This window comes from Dryas octopetala, chromosome 3, assembly GCF_963921425.1.
Source record: "Dryas octopetala chromosome 3, drDryOcto1.1, whole genome shotgun sequence".
In the NCBI taxonomy this organism is placed as follows: Eukaryota; Viridiplantae; Streptophyta; class Magnoliopsida; order Rosales; family Rosaceae; genus Dryas; species Dryas octopetala.
This window is the reverse complement of record NC_141368.1, coordinates 5,599,616-5,617,187: the sequence shown is the minus strand read 5'-3', so window position 1 is coordinate 5,617,187 and position 17,572 is coordinate 5,599,616. Positions and strand designations below refer to the sequence as shown.

The following is a 17,572-nucleotide window of genomic DNA, read 5'->3' as shown; positions in this document are numbered from 1 at the left end:
TGGGGTTTCAACAATTATATATACACTCTCTGAAGTTTCAAAACTGTTTGCATATAACCCCCTATAGTGAGGCGAAAAAATGATGAGAAATTATGCAAAAAGGCATGCTAAGGGATTAAATGGCCTAATAAGATTACTCAAGGTGTAAGGTCCAACCTCAATACAAAATATTTTCTTTTTTGTTTATTTATTTTTTTTCTTTTGGTAGGGGGGTTATATTATATGTAATAGTTTTGAAACCTTAGAGGGTGTATGTGTAATTTTTAAAATCCCAAGGGGTATATGTGAAAAGATGATAAAACCTCATAGGGTGTAAATGTAATTAACTCTATTTTTTTCAATACTTGTAGTTTTTCTAGGAACTAAGAATTAGGGCTTTTATTAATTCAATAATTCCCTAAAATAACAGAAAAATAGGATAAAGACCTATATTTTATTAATAATATTCGACAACCCCTAAAAGGTCCCAACAACTCATATATATAGGTTTAGAAACCTTGGGCACCAAAAAATACTAATTAAGATATAATCTAAAATATGGAATTAAAATTCTAGCATAATTAACTATGAAAAATATTAAAGAAACTTCTCTCTACAATATTGGAGAACAGGAGAAGTTTCAATTTCAAATCCCTACTCCCCAGATAAGAAAAATAAAAAAATCACTCCAAATGTTTTTCATTTTCAACTAATTCATTCCCCCCTTCAAAAAAAAAAAAAAAAAAGAAGTCATAACCAATAAAAAAATAATTCTCTATATTTGTTTGTCTTCGATCTTAATTTGTCCAACAAAACAAAAAATACCAGTAACTCTACATGATAGAGTAGTCCTTTTTCTCCGAGAGGATTTTTGGATCCCCACCATTGAATGAGCAAAGATATGCCTATGCTGCACACAAAGAGAGATAGGAGATTGAAGAATTGAGATTTGGGTATCACTTTATTCCTGTTGGATATCATATTTGTCTGCTAAATTGCACTCTATGATTTGAAGTGATATGAGTCTTTTCAGCAGGTAAGGAGGATAATAAAAAAGACCAAGGCTACAACCCATTTGTATGTCCAAAATTGTGAACAATGGAGCATGATATAGTGTCACACATTGAGCCAATCCTTGCTAGTTTTGCATGGGTTTTTATTTACATCCCTACCTTCTACAAGTGCATAGTTCCCCGTTAGAAATGAATTAAACAAAGGATGGATGCAATGTTAACTTCCAAGAGTAAAAGAATCTGGACAAAGAGAAAGTGATGGGCCTAATGGCATAGTCTGTCCTATGTGTGTAATTGGATTGGACTTCTCACTTATAGACTTAGAATATGGAAATATAAATATAGTCAATCTTATCCTCCTTTTCCGCCCAATGAAGGGAAAACACAAAATGGAAATATGGAATATATGTTCTACTAGTTTTTTTTTTTTTCGGTTTGATTAAATATATGTTCTATTATTTAATGGTTTAATTAAAGAAGTCCTATAATTCACCCAAAAAGAAAAAAAGGGAGGCCTAAAATATTTAGCATCTGGCAATACTTGAAAGTGAATGGATATAGCAGTCCATTGTGCAAGAGGTTGTGTATATGGCTAATAATTGGAGCATCACCGAGGATGAGGCAAATGATGACCCAAACTTTATTTGTAGTGCTATGTTAGATTTTGAGCTTTTAATTGATGGAGCAGACTTTTAGTTAAATTTGATCCAAAAGAAAATTATAGTATATTTAATTCATTATCAAATACAACAAATTGGGACTCACTTACTATTCATTAAGTAAAAAAAATCTAATATTTTCATTATTTTATCAATTCTAATTAAATAGTTTTTACCAAGTAATAAAATGATATTTGCTCTAACTATTTGCTTCTTTCATTGAAGTGACAAATTGTTGAGGTAATAATTTTTTATGTCAAAAAGTGCCACATAAGTTAGTAAATGACACTTTTGACCTATACATTTGATATTTCCATTCGAAGCTGGGGTCAGAATGTCCAAATCCCGACCAACCATGTCACTGTTAAAGGCGGTCCACCGACAGTCGGTTTGATCGACTTTGTCGATTAATTCATATCGAAATGATCGAAAACCGTTAGAGAATAAGAAGAAAAAAAAAAAAGAAACAAATCAGTTAAAAAAAAACTGATTAGGAAGTGAAGAAAAAAATCATTTTTAAAAAAAGAAGAAACAAATCAAGAAGTGAAGAAAAAAATCAGTTTTTTTAAAACTGATCAAGAAGTGAAGAAACAAATCAATTTTTTTAAAAGAAGAAAAAAAGAAAAAAAAACTGATAGCAAATGAAGCTCGTGACTTTAAAAACAAATCAGTTTTTGTAAAAAAAAAACTCTTTTCTTTCTGTCTCTTCACGAGCCTACTTTTTAATTCCTATCAATCAATAGTGGTCAACATGTTTTATAGAAAAAGTGGTCCTCCTCCTTTTTTTTTTTTTTTTCTTCAAACTCTCTCTTCTCTCTCCGGCCACTCTCAATTCTTTCTCTCTCTTCAATTCCTTGCCGTCTGGCGAGGGATTTTGGCGAGACCACCTCTCTCTTCTCTACAACCCCATCCCTTTCTTCTCCCAAAAACCCAATGAAAGCCCAGAACCAGCCCAAAACCCGATGGTCAACGCAATAATGATTTCGCTGTTTTCGACCGAGTTGCTATGCTGGACTGCTACCATCTTCTTCCTCTCATCACGGTGAGCTCATCGGTGGGTTTAGATTGTTCGTTGGATCACCGTGCAAGGCTGCTTGATGCTGGGATGTGGGATGCTCATGAGGAGAAGAGAAGAATAAAAGAAGAAGAAGAGAAAGAAGCCGTACGTAAGTTTGGTATCGGTACACCGAAGGTTTGGGATTTCCAAACCGCCAGCGCCCATCGTCGGTTCGGTAGGCAAACCGATACTGATCTATTGACAATGTTGGACGACTTTTTTTTGGATCAGTGATGTCAGTTTCGGTCATTCTTTGGTTTTTCGAAAGAACCGACCCAACCTTACCCATATCGGTGATGCTCAAAAATAATAATAAAGTCTAGACTAGTGGCAATTAATGAAATAGCCCAATTGAAAGGATAGTAAGATTCCCCTCCTGCATCTAAGTTCGAACTCCGTTACCCCCAATAAACCAAAAAAAAGAGTCTACGCTAGTGGGTCGATAATTGTGAAGCTTTCTAGTCCATGAAACCAGAAGTTTCAAGGCCTGCAGGTCCAGAATGGGCCTCATGTTTGTCCAGGTAGCTATAATGCACGCAGAAATGGGCCGAGAAGGCCCAGAGTTCTAAGAATTTTAAAGATGAATGACAAATGAAAACCCATGCCATGAGTTGACGATTTATGCATTTTATTAAAACTTCTTATCACTGTTTAATGATTAGGCATATTGAATCATTGTTAATATGATTCCCGCAGTGATGATTAGAAAAGCCCTGTGACAATTTGGATATGAAATAGCTTTCATTGAATTATGACGAAGTTGTTGGAATTGGATGCAAAGCAATTAATTGCTAAGAGAAAGTGTGGCTTCACAACTGATTCAAAGCAAAACATATGTACAATTATGTAGTGATGAGCCAAGTCAACTTAACCAGAATTATTCCAAGAAAAGAAATAGCCAAGTCACTGAAAAGTTGAAACTGTAATTAATACTCAGGAATATTGATAATTTTGCCAGGACACATGGGTTTACAAATTTAAACTACACCTACCCAAAATTTGATAAGTTAATCAGCTTACATTTTTACTTGACCTGGCTTGCTTTTCATGAGCAAAACCACAAGCATAATAGGAATCCAAAGCAGAGCAGCCAACCAACTTTTAATAAGAGAAGGCTAAATCAGAATATAATCAAGAGCCTAACAAAGCTACAATAATCCAAATAGAAAATGCCCATATTAACAGTACTAATTCATTATAAGTTGTCTCATTGGAGGTCTAACAGAGGCATGCAACAACATCATTGCTATGGTGAAATTCTTGTCCCTTATAGGAGCTACCCCACTCTAGGCCAGACAAGTAAATTGGGTTTACTCTAAATCTCCTGCTAATACCATAGTATTTTTGAAAGAGCTGCAGAGGCTTTTTGACTTGGAATATTTTGCTAGTTAAAACTCTTGCTAATTAGGGACAATGCAGTACATGATATGTTATTATAATATGGTCGCCACAATAATTGATGAGAACTCTACAAATAATGACAAGGTGCTTATTATTAACTTGAATCTGTATATATTTGTGTATAGCATAGGATTCCCAGACATGTTTAGGGAGACATTCCATTATTTCAAATTGAGTTATGATTAGTGAATAAGTAAATCAGTTATAAATGCAGTTCTGCATGCTTACTAGACCTCCCATGCAAAAAACAATCAAGTCAAAGATGAAGGGGAAGCAAGTTTTTGTATACCTTGTTTTTGCACTCCTCCTTATAGCTACTCCACCTTGTTACTCCACTGCTTTTATGGTTCAAGATGCAGAGTCTGCAGGCAAGTCCTTAACTTACTAAATACCAAGTCTGCTAGTAGTCTGATATGTTTGATTGTGAATCAAAAACCAAGTTAATATACTTGCATTGTTTAATTTCTTCCCCTTTATTGCTTTCTGTAGTACTTGATTTCGGAATTGCACCAGCAAGAAAGAATTTGGTGGCCACAAGATACATGTTAGCTACTTGGGTGAGTCTAGTACTACTGCTGATTTTTTTTTTTTTTCTTTTTGGTATGTCGAATTCAATCATTCACTTAAAATGAACAAATTTTCTTGTTTCTGTGATAATAGATCAATTCAAGAAAGATGGTTAAAGATCAAAATGTTCACAAAGTTCCATCAGGACCCAACCCCATCGGAAATCAGCAACCACATCCAGGCATGACTGAGAGGCCGGTGTACTAGTACTTGTCATGTACACCATGCTTGGCAGAGCAAGAAGCATGGTGCAGATGCATTTTTGGGATTAGATCAGTTGATGAATTTTTGGGATTAGAGTTAATGGTCGTATGTGTTGCACTAATAGTGTCTCCAGTTTGTCATTTTCTTTTTTGGTCAAACTTGCATAAATGTATTCCATGCTATTTTTGGGCTAGCTTTTCATACATATGTTTTTCTTGTCCAGAAGGCAATATCATGAGATTTTTTGGCATCTGCAGCTTTTGTTATTGAAGTGCTTATATCAGCTCTAGTGAAATGATACCATAACTAGATTCGGTAATGTCTTGTACCATCTCTCTAATAGAGGTAAAACCTACCCGTGTGATGTAATGGAGGTGGCAAGTTATTTCTGGTGAATTTTATTCAACAGAGGTGATGTAATGGAGGTCGCAGTCACCTCCTGATAGAGGCATTTGCCACTGGTTTGGACCACCTACAGAGTCTGGAGCTTTTTTGTATGTTCAAAGCGTGCATGTTTTCTTTCAGGTTTGCAATCGTTTAAAAAAAAACAACTGAGCACAAATGGAGAGTGGCTATATTCCCATTTTGCTGCGAAATATGTCCGAAGATTTTCAAAAGCAGCCATGCAGAAGCACTAATAATGCCTCGGCTAACGCTTAAAGGCACACATAATATTATGCAAAAGCAGTAGCAGTTTACTACAACAATCAAGTATCATAGAGGAAAGCATCAAGTCATCAACTAGCTTGGTTGATCGAGTAAAAAAAAAAATATCATAGAGAAGAAAAGAGTCTACATAAGTTATTTCTTTATACAAAGAACCTTCAAGCCAAGCATAACATGGGAATGCAAACTTTATAATAATGTAGTACTCCTCAAACCAGATGCTATGCACTGGGATTTTAGTGCAAAGCTATAAGCAAAACACATATGGCCAATAAGCATAAGATATTCAGCAGACTTACCATACCATCTATAAATCAACTTCAATATGATAAATTGTATAAACAGAAAAAGAAAAGAAAGGGTGCTAACTTTTATCTCTTTTTTTCTTTTTCTAAGGGTGGGGGTTTAAACATCTAATGGGGAAAAAAAAATCAGATTCCATTCAATAGATTTCCTCGAGAGAATAAGTTAAAAAAACAATGAAACACCAAAAATGTTTCTTGCATCTGTCATATTAATGCCTCCTTCAGGTCAACAAATGCTCCCGTTCATTCCAGGGAGAAGGGCGAAGGCACACACGGACCTCATGTTCTTCTGGTCCGACTCGACGTTTGGGCACAACAATCTCGAGCATTGTTCCCGTCTCATCACAGTATGCTTCCAGTTTAGCATCTTCGGGAATGCGGGTAGGGAGTGCAATTTCCCTGACAAATTCCCCTGGAGGGCAGTGCTCTGGCGTTGGGTCTGTGAGCTTAAATGTTCTATCACGTCTCTTAATGAATGGCATACAAGCTGTACTCACACAAGATATCTTTACAATCCCATGTGAGGGAGTATTCCTCCAAGTAACTTTTACCCTTTGAAGATCTACAAAAGGCAAGCTAACAATGATCAAAAACCCTTCATCATCCTCGTATATTGTTTTTGCAGCTGTAACAGGCCCAGATGCATTCTTCATTACCCCACTAAACTCATTGTACCAAGGTGACTCAACTGGGTGGACTTTGCCATCAAAAACTCTGTCAAAATGTGAGTTATTAGGTAAACAACAATCATTGTCATTTCCATGGGGAAAAAGTTCCTTCTTTCGCTTATTGCAGACCGGTGATAGGTCCATCCCCTCGCTGTTGCCATGGTCTGATGGCTGAGTTGACAAATTCAAACCAGTACCATCGAGCAATTTTCTTGGGTGAGAATTAGTATTGTTCTTTGATGGAGGGGCAGGCCGCTCAAGCTCGAATTCTGGGTTCTGAAGGTTCCTCCAAGAACCAAAGTCACTTGCTTCAAGCGGGATCGAGAAGTTTATATCTCGGCCTGTAAGCTCGGTCCACCTCTTCCTCTCTTCCTCATCAAGACACGTGAGGTTGGGTGTCCGAACAACTTCAATCCCATGAACACACTGCGGGTTAGAGAGACCCCTATAGTGCTTCCTCTGCATACGATGGGACCGAACAAAACCCCTGTCCACACTAAAGGGGAATGGGCGTTCTCCTTGGCGAGAGTGCCCATTCATGTAACTCCTCAGCTGCATCTTTCCCAATGCATTGTCAGGCCTTTCCTTGAAAACCCACATGTACATGTTCTCCATATCATGCTGAACCAAGAAAGCATCTAGCTGCAAGTCTGATTTGTCGTACCCAGACACCCCATTATTATCCCGAATGATCTTAGACTTGGACTTCTCATTCAAAACAGGCTTGAAATAGAAGCTAAAGAATAACCATGCACCCCAAACGCTGTCAAGTCTCTTGTTGCATTTCCTTGCAACTTTGGGGAGACTGATTGTCGTCTCAGCCTCATAAACTTGAGACCCAAGGCCTACATCTAAGATGTCACATGAATCATTCCAAGTTTGAGGGGGTGGGCTAGGCTCAGACAGTAGCGGGAGATTGATATCAGGAGGACGTGAAAGTATGAAAGTTCGATTCATCTCTCTTTCCAATTCATCATGCGACAAAGAACTCGAATCCATCGACAATAATGTAGACAAATGAGAATTCTCTATGGACAGGGTAGTGAGAAGAGCTTCCCCCATGATTTTCCACAAATCTATTCCTTCTCCTGCTTTTGGGTTACAAATTATAAACCCACTTTTCAAATGGAGTCACCTGACAAACATCCTAACATATCCAACTGAACTAACAAATATTGCAGATCCATCACACAATCCACAAATGAACAGAATCCCTATAATTCAAACCCACAAATAAATCTTCCAAATATTTGCAGACCCATCAATCAATCCAAAGCACATTGAACTGCAATTATCATTCCCAAAACAATAACAACCTGAAAGCCATATCAGATTAGAGCAACTCAATCAGGACTTGTAGTCACAAAATTAATACAATTATATGCAACCAATGAACTTCATAACAGCCTATCCCTTATTTTGTCTCAAAGAAAACTGAAAAAAATTGACAAATAAATAAATGATTAAAGTTCGTCTTTTCTTTAATTCATACACAACAAATAAGGTTACGTTCAGAAAACCATACATCTCAGTTGTATCAAAGCTTAAATTTTTATTAGAATCCCATATATCCAAACCATTTTTTAAGATCCAGTATTCCAAAATACTTTCTTTTCATACACCTTCTTAACAACCAAAAAAAGCGACCCAGAACCATAGATAACCCTAGAATCTCATAAAATGTTCCAAAAATGTATATCGGAATATAAATATTCAAAAGGGATAAAATCAAGCAAAAAAACCCTAGTCCTACAAAAAAAATCCAAAAAAGAAGCTGAAATCAAAGAGATATTCGCAGGTTACCTATAAAGGAAGGCTTCGAACCAACAGCTACAGAGAAAATTGCATTGAGAGCCCCATTTTGAGAAAGAGAAAGAGAGAAGGAAAGAGGGAAAGAGAGGGGGGGGGGGGGGGGGGAGATAACGGAGTCTGTTTAAAGAGACGGAGTTAGTGAGAAGAGACCAGCACCGGTTGACATCACAGTTTAAAACAAAACGTCGTTTGTTAACGGTGGCGGTGAATTATGTGACCGAGATGGGTCAAAACAGGCGTCTATTGGAGTTGGACATTTGTATTTTGTGATTTGCGATGGACCAATTGTGAGTTTGACCCGGACCCGGGTAAGCTCGAACCCGGTAACCCTTACTGTGTTTAAGCCGATCTTGACCTTTCAATCATGGTCTTAACGGTTGAGATGGCACCACATCGGTTATTTAATTTTTAATTAAAAATTCCTTGTATGCTTTTTATAATGTCAACTCAACCCAAGAAGCATCTCTTTTATATGGAGAGATGATACCCAACTTATCTTCATCTTTTCCCTATTTTTTTCATTATTTCTACATTTTCTCCCTCTTTGATATTTGTTTTTTTCAAATCTCCCTCTTTGATTATAAGGGCATTTTGTATAAAAATAAAATTAACATCATCTTAAAGATATTCATTTTGCTATTGGAAATTTGGAATGGACATAAAATCCATATAAATTGTGAAGTATAATAAATAATTACAGGTTAGTGAAAGAATTTTTTTGAGATTCCAAGTGATTAGTAAAAGATGATAATATATTAAAAGTCGAATATCTATTTTGAAAACTATTCTTAAAGTTTACTTTATCGAGTAGAGAAGTTGAATGAGTATATTAGTTTTGTTAGACACTTAACACATATACGTTAAATATTGACAATTTTGATTTGTAGTTTATATTTAAGATCGGAGGTTGCGAAACCTTATAAGTTTATATAACTAATTAGACACACCAAAAATCATTATGAAACTAGTGTGTAAAAGAATATGAGAAAGGAAATGGAGAGAAGTTTAAAATAGATAAAATGGTTATCAAAATTAGAAACTAATTAAAACTAAAATCCATCCGTAATATATATTTTTTATTTGATTAATGCAGAACGATAATTCAAATTTAATATATTATTTAATATTAAAAAGAAAAATACCATTTGGACTTTGAAGTCGACCACCGATTCAACTAAGGAGGGCTGCCTCAAAACAGGACCAACACCAAACCGAAGTCTGTCAGTCACTGACTTTTCGATTTCAATTGGGTTTGATAGTCGGCATCAAAAGTGCGGTTCAAATAGTTTGGTGGTTCAACGTGGAGTTGTATGCACATCGCTTTCAACCCCGATCTTGTCGGAGCGGTTCGGTTGGACAACCGAAACCAAAAACTTCCACGTAACTACCAAACCATTTAGGTTCCGATCGATCGACAGTTGGTCGAAATCGGTTTTTCGATCCAGAATGCTAGCCTTAATCATTTTGTTGTCTCCCCATAATATTTAGAATTTTTCATTAATTTTTATTCAAGTTTTTTTTTTTATAAAACAAAAATTAATGAAAAATTCTAAATATTACGAGGAGACAACAAAATGAATAAGGCTAGCATTCTGGACCGAAAAACTGATTTTGACCAACTGTCGATTGATCGGAACCCAACTGGTTTGGTAGTTACGTGGAAGTTTTTGGTTTCGGTTGTCCAACCGAACCGCTTCGACAAGATCGGGGTCGAAAGCGGTGTGCATACAACCCCACCTTGAACCACCAAACCATTTAAACCGCACTTTTGATGCCGACTTTCGAACTCAATTGAAACCGAAAAGTCAGTGACCGACAGACTTCGGTTTGGTGTCGGTCCTGTTTTGAGGCAGCCCTCCTTAGTCAGATCGGTGGTCGGCTTCCTCCAATCAGTTCGGTTACGGACCCATTTCCACCCCTAAAAATGATTTCAGACTCGTATTTGCCATGATATAAAGAAGTGTTGTACGGCGACTACCAGTCAACAAACGTTGCCGTTTTGGATAATTGACTGACGGTGTCGAATTCCCATTATCCCACAAATATGGGAGACTTATCGTCGACACGTACCGCTTTTCATTTCACACGTATCATCAAAAAATCAGATAACTGCCAAAAGAGGTTAGATTCTTCTTTCTTGGAGTGATCGCCAAAGCAATCACTTATCACCTCTCACCAACTCCTTATTTGATAACTCAAAACCATCTCTTGCTCTCATCACCACCTGATCTGATCTGTTACACTGTGTATGATCAATCATTCATCAGTTTATGGAAAATCTAGGTTCCACTTTGAAGTTGTTTTACATATTTATTTACTTTTTTATATAAATCCTGGATATTTATTCCAAATATAAATTGGATTTGATATTCTGATGCTTAATCTACAAAATGATGATTAGCAATTGGGCTCTGGGCTTTATGTCCATGTTCCATTTAATAATTCTTACCATTAAAGTTAGCTAGAGAATATGAATTTCGTTGTGGGCAAAATGTAGTTTTGCCTTGTAATTAGGTTTCAAATCCTGCCAAGAACACCCAATTATTATGTATAACAAATATTTTGATGGGTAATCATGAGTTTCTGACCTAATTATTTAAAATATATTCAACTATAGCTTGGAATTTAAGGTTAATTACTTAATTAAGTCCCCTAGTACAACCACTACAACACCTGGTCAAGGAAAAATATGTTTGTTAATGCTTTTAAATTGAGACTTTTCTTATCAATAATGTCCCGGACAGTACCCTTCTGTAAGTCAAAGATGTTTTCTGTTTTGAGGCCGTATCTTAAGTTATTTAATTGGGACCATATTCAGTGACTAGAAGCTGAGAATTATTGTTTTGGAGATAAGCATGTTATCTTATTAATTCCCATATATGGTGTGTCATTAGAAGGCCGTCCATGCATGGCTTTCACACAGTAGGAGTTGGGCTACTAAGTTGGGTTGATTGGGTTAATGACATTGGGCCTTACAAGGCCCACTAAAAGTTTCAGCTGTGACATGTGTACTATCTCATGAGTCCTGCTCCTACTATCTCTACCTTTCATCCACAATGTGTTGTATGACTCAAATTATTTGAACCATCTCAAATGACCTTTTTGTAGACCATTACTGAAAGTTAAATTCATCCATGTGAGACCGATATAAGTGGGTTCCACCTCTATTAGAGAGATGGTCCACAAAATAGTCAGTTGAGATAATTTCAATAAATTTATTCTATTTTTATAGTCTATTTAATAAATGAAAAATCCCCTTGTATTACTTGTGTAAGACCGATTGTGTGAGATCTATTTAATAAATTTATTCTATTTCTCATGAGTCCTCCTCCTACTATCTCTACCTTTCATCGACAATGTGTTGTATGACTCAAATTATTTGAACCATCTCAAATGACCTTTTTGTAGACTATTACCGAAAGTTAAATTCATCCATGTGAGACCCATATAAGTGGGTAAGTTCCACCTCTATTAAAGAGATGGTCCACAAAATAGTCAGTTGAGATAATTTAAATTTACTCTATTTCTATAATCTCTTTAATAAATGAAAAATCCACTTGTGTAAGACCTGCTTGTGTGAGATCTACAAAATAAAACTCATATAAATGAATATTAAATTGAGATGATAAAAATAAATTTTATTTTTAATTATTGTCAGCGTAAAACTCAAAGAAATCTCTTAAACCAAGAGAATCATTAAACACTATGCTCCTACACATAAAACAATGGTAATCTTGCTATAACCGCCCTTGCTATATACTACCATGGCCATTTCCTTGGCAGTTTAGCCAATGCCAGTCTCTAATTAAACTCTAATTTGAACCATGGCTGACGATAATAATATTGTGTATAACCCCCAACTATTCTAGTTGCTTTGAGCTCAGCTTCGCTTATGGTCACAATCTACCACTGCATAATCCTGTGTTGGCACAACCACCAACCCCCACAACAACAAGCACGACGTCGTTTCAGTCCCGAGATGCAAGAGACAGCAAGCAGCGTGGAGCTGGTTTCGGTGGCCCAACTCATTCCGACCCATAAGTACCAAAAGGGTGTGGGCTTGGGCTTGGTGGGAGAAGATGGTGGCATGTGTGCTGTGTGTCTGAGTGAATTTCAAGAAGGTGAAGATTTTCGTACCCTGCCGGAGTGCATGCACTCATTCCACGTTCCCTACATTGACATGTGGCTCTATTCTCACCTGAATTGCCCAATTTGCCGTACCGATGCCATGCCGCTAAAATTTCGGCGACTCCGGTGAGCTGGAGAGGCCTCAGGAATCAGGAATTTTGCAAGACATTGTTGTTGTGCAATCTAGCTAGGAGTACAAACAATACTATATGATGCCATGATGGTGAGTTAATGTATTGGCTAAAAAGCCTTTAAGAATCGCAGGCTATCTGTTTGCACAATTTTAGTACAATTGAGTAGGGGTGGGCATAATAACTGGCGCATCGAAACACCGAACCAAACCAACCGAATAAAAACTGAAAATACACCGAGTTGACCAAAAAAGTCAACACCGTAAAGAAAATCGAACCAAACCGTATATAGACGGTTCCGATTCCAGTTTCATGCTCACTTTGCCCGAACCGCACCGTGTAATTTTAAAAAAATATAATTATATATTTTTATATATGCACATTTTATACATTTTTGTACACATTTTATACATTTTTATACACATTTTATACATTTTTATTTTAACCCTAAAATATATTTTATATAACCCTATGAATTTAATATTCTATATATATAATAATGTTTTAGTATACAATTTTAGTTATATCTTATATAATAAAATTAGTATATTATGTTTCTATATACTTTATAGTCTATACTCTATAGTCTATATAATAATGTTTTATGCATATAGAGTTATATATAAATTTACTATATAACTATATAGTTAGTAACTTAGTATAGTTAGTTATATATAACTATATAGTTTGCAACTTAGTATATAGTTGTATACACACTACAGTAGTTATATATAACTATATATTACTTATATAGTTATAGTAGTATACTAGTGTATACTATAGTAGTATATAGTTATATATATATATACTATATTCATTACTCTATAGTAGTTATATATAATCTTATATATAGTTATAACTTATAACTTAAGCAGGTTGTATTTATTTTAAAATTTTAAGTACTAAGCAGATTAAGCAAAGTTCAAAGTTGTATTTGTATTTGTTTAATTAGTAGAATGGTAGTTCAAAAACCCAATTGTATGGCCAAAAAATTCAAAAACCAAATGTGAGTACCAACAAAATAATTGGGCTTATGCCCAAACCTTTGGGCCCAAAACTATGCATGTTGTACCGAACCAAACCGTCCCTGCAATGATCTGGTTTACTTTGGTTTTTCCTCACTTTGTTCGGTTCATAGCACCAAACCGCACCGAGAGAATACTTCTAGCGTGGTGCATGGTTTTAGGGGTAAACTGAGCCGAACCATACTGTGTCCACGGCTACAATTGAGTGCCAATTGGGCTTGATTAGGGGTGATCTATTAATGGGCCTAACCAAGTAAAAACGGGCCTGTAGTTTGGAGGTCAACCTAAAACACGTGTGTGTCCAAACTCCGAAGTGTGTATACATTTATGAGTGTTTTAGCGCCATTAAATACTGAAAATAATGGCTACTGATCAGAATAACAAGAAGTCAAGAACTACTGAAACTAATGCCTTGGTATATCCTTGTATGTATAAAATTATTTTTAACGTGGTTTATAATTTATTGGCCCTACTTTCAGAGATAAAACCATATGCATTGAATTGAATGCCCACATTTTTATTTATTTTATTTTATTTTTCAAACTCTTATCGTAAATGTAAAAGAATTAAGTACTTAGCTGAAGAAATGAAAGCTCAAAATGGAATGCAAATGAGGGTTTTATTTTATATTTTTTTCTTTTGAATCTGTTACTGCCTAAAAGGCTGGATTTATTAACTTATCAGTCTACAGTCTAATAGACTAATACAATACCAAGCTGTCTTTTTTGATTGGCTATGATAAATTAACAATGAACAGATACAGAGACATAATGGATATGTCATATGCAGTAGGACTGGAGAATATTATATTCTTTAAAAAATGAAAAAGGAATGTGCATTTGCCAGAAGAATAACCCCCTTTAATCATGGACTTCTGATTTAAGGACAAAACAATGTCTTTGGTCCTTGGACTTGGAGTCACATACCATACAGTCTTCTTGCTCTTGCTCATAAAAATCAAGAGTAGGATATCAAGGTTCAGAAAAGCTAATACACTTTCAGTATACATAATTACATATGCAGTGTTTGCCCAATTTGGCATTCACTAGCTTCCTTCAAATTCTCGTACAAATACATTTTTGACCTTTAAATTTTAATGGGTTTACTTTTTCATTCTTAAGATTTAAGATATAAATTTTTGCCATCCAATATGTTTGTTTTGTGCTATGCAGAAATAAAATAGAGTTGGGTAAATTAGATAGGTCCATTTAGCTAAATAAGATAGATTTTTAGCATCTAATCCAACGACACATCACTTTCCGTGTCTTCTTTTGTTCCCATGTGACCATTTCTCGAAGACCGCGAGTCCTCTCAATCATAAAACATGTTACTAGTGACTAGTGAGGTATTGCCAGACCCTCTAGTATAGTCTCTACAATTACGTGCTAGCTTTAATCCCCTGTTGTTTTCCAACAGTTCCCAGTTATTGTGCACCTCATGTGGCGCAGTGCTTTTGTCTAGTTCCTTGTTTGGTTTTGGACCTTTTTTGTTAACTTGGGGTTTCAGTGTGTGCTATACATTTAGACTAATCTTCTGTGATTAGCCACATCTGGGCGGGTTAGTATGTATTAGTGGGTTAAAAGCAAGTAGCTTTTGCAATCATGCTTCATGATTTAAAGAGTGATTTTCAGAGAAAGAGAAGCCTTTTAGTGATGTTTTAGCAAGGCGGGTATTTGGGCATCGTTATTTGCTGGTAAAGTAGCATGCATACTAAAGAGAAGTGGTAAAACTTAGATTTTCTTTTGTCTTTCTGGCAAAGTTCACGATCTGTGTTCTTGGGCTTCTCCTGTTTGCAGAAATTCCCCAGTAAGCTTTCAAGGCTTTTGTCAAATAGAGTTGAGAGAAAAAGTTGAGCTTGTTTTTTTTTCTGTGGCTTTATGTTTTGTAGTAGTATCAGTAGTTTTCTGATGAGATTTGGGAACAAAGATGAAATCTTTGAGTGGTGTAGGACTTGGTTTGAGTGTGGTTTTTGGTTGCCTTTTATTTGCTCTCATTGCTGAGCTTTACTATTTGTTGTGGTGGAAGAAGAGGTTCACCAGCAGAGAGATTGAAAATGACTACAGCAGCCCATCAAAAGAGCTATTCTTCATGTTCTGCTGGAGGAGGAATTCTCTGAGGCACACAGCTCAAAGTCCCCAAGAAATGTGCAATTCATTGAGAATGGGAGACACCCTTGTCCATGAACCAAATGCTCAGCTCCATATCCACACAGGCAACAATTTGCTGCTCAAACCCTTTGGAGAGGATGAAATGGATGCAGAGCTTATGAGGCTGCAAAACGCTTTAGGCCCACCAAGACACCTCTTCACAATTGTTGAAGAAACAAAGGAGGACTTAGAATCTGAGGATGGGAAGTCTAGGTGTGGTAGGAGTCAAAAGGGGTCAAGAAGTCAGAGCTTGGGTGATTTGCTTATCACTATAGAGACACCATATTTGACTCCTCTGGGTTCTCCAACTTTGTTCACACCTCCTCTTACTCCTGTGCACTCCCATAACCAACATGGATTCAATTACCCTCTGTTTGAATCAAAAACTGATGCAGAATTCAACAAGATAAGGTCATCACCCCCTCCAAAATTCAAGTTCTTGCAGGAAGCAGAAGAGAAACTTAGAATAAAATTGAAGGAAGAGGCTGAAAAGGGTCTTCATAAGTTTGATGATGGGCCTGTTCAAGAAAAAGGAAATAATAAAGCTCCCATTTCAAGGTTCCTTAAAGATGAGGAAGATGGGTCTTTTATCACAATAATTGTGGACAAGAACAAAGAAAGGGAGCTTCATCACCATCTCCATTCAAGCACTTCACAGGTACTTCCCCTAGCTTCTTCACCTGCAGAATTCCGATCACCAATTAACAAGAAGCCCACTTTACATTAGAGAACAATTCGATCTCTCTCTCTCTTTTTAGTTTATCAATTTTTTTTTCTTCGTTTTGGTGTTTTAAGTTTATCTTGCTTTTTTAGTGTGTTAGGGATAGGTTAATATGAAAAAGACTAATGCAATGTATCTTACATTTTACTGGGGGGACACATTTTCTGCAACATGATGGTGAGAATGGGTCTGCTGAAAGTGGGGGACCTGTGGCTGTATGTGAAGTTCTTTGTTTTATTCAGTCTCCATGTCCCCTGAGTTATCTTTTATACCTGTAATCTTCTTGTGAGTGATGCTACAACTTGCTACAACTCATGTTCTTGTCCAAAAACCACTAGTATAAACTTCTTCTGAGACCAAGCTCTCTCTCTCTCTCTCTCTCTCTCTCTCTCTCTCTCTCTCTCTCTCTCTCTCTCTATCGCTTTATCAGTAAGAAATGCATAAACAATCATTGTTGCCATGTCACTGTTCTGGCATGTTTATCCCACTTGGTTTTGGTAAAAAAGATTTTGATGGTCCAAAGGCAGATTAAACATGGATTTACTTACTGACATGAGAATTAGGAGAGCATACATAGCACCTGCATTACATGACAAAGTTAAAAAGGAGGGTAGAGTTGAGATGCCCTTTGGGAATTTTCCTAAACAACAAGATAAGCAAATGCCCGTGAAAGTGCCTTGTGGGAAGAATTTGCCGAAAGGTGCATCTCCACCTTGAGGAATCATTATAGGCTCTTACTTTTTTACCAGCCCTTTGTATTTTATGTGCAGACAGATTCGTGGCTCAAATCATGAGCTTCCATGTGTACAATATACGTACTCAAAATACCCAGAAAAGAGCCATATTTCACATATAAATCAACTTTGTATTTATTTCCTAGTTCAAATACTCCAGTCCATGCCAAATAGCTTGGCTTTACTCTCCACTCTCCCCAAGTATGTATGGGCCGTATGGCAATTGGTCTTATGCTTCTGCTTCATTCTTCATTCGTATTTTTCTGTGTAATTATGATCAAATTATGTTTTAGAATACCAAATATACGATATCAACACAAAAGATATAAGTAAAACTCGATAGATTTTCCATTTT

At 36.2% G+C, this 17,572-nt stretch overlaps 2 protein-coding genes across 3 annotated transcripts; one reads left to right on the top strand and one right to left on the bottom strand.

Annotated features, from left to right (window-relative positions):
- Positions 1–5,820: 5,820 nt before the first annotated feature.
- LOC147290044 (uncharacterized) lies at positions 5,821–8,407 on the bottom strand. Its single transcript, XM_086236209.1, has 2 exons — positions 8,323–8,407; positions 5,821–7,835 (listed from the first exon to the last, which is right to left on the bottom strand). The coding sequence occupies exon 2, from the start codon at positions 7,579–7,581 to the stop codon at positions 6,073–6,075; it is 1,509 nt and encodes a 502-aa protein (XP_086092335.1). The 5' UTR covers positions 7,582–7,835; positions 8,323–8,407; the 3' UTR covers positions 5,821–6,072.
- A 6,669-nt stretch (positions 8,408–15,076) lies between these two features.
- On the top strand, positions 15,077–16,832 carry LOC147290043 (Putative membrane lipoprotein). Of its 2 annotated transcripts, XM_086237670.1 has the most exons (2): positions 15,090–15,421; positions 15,644–16,832. In XM_086237670.1, the coding sequence occupies exon 2, from the start codon at positions 15,704–15,706 to the stop codon at positions 16,487–16,489; it is 786 nt and encodes a 261-aa protein (XP_086093796.1). In that variant the 5' UTR covers positions 15,090–15,421; positions 15,644–15,703; the 3' UTR covers positions 16,490–16,832. The 2 variants fall into 2 exon arrangements, with proteins under 2 accessions (XP_086093795.1, XP_086093796.1); XM_086237669.1 differs by having other exon boundaries at positions 15,077–16,832.
- Positions 16,833–17,572: the final 740 nt, after the last annotated feature.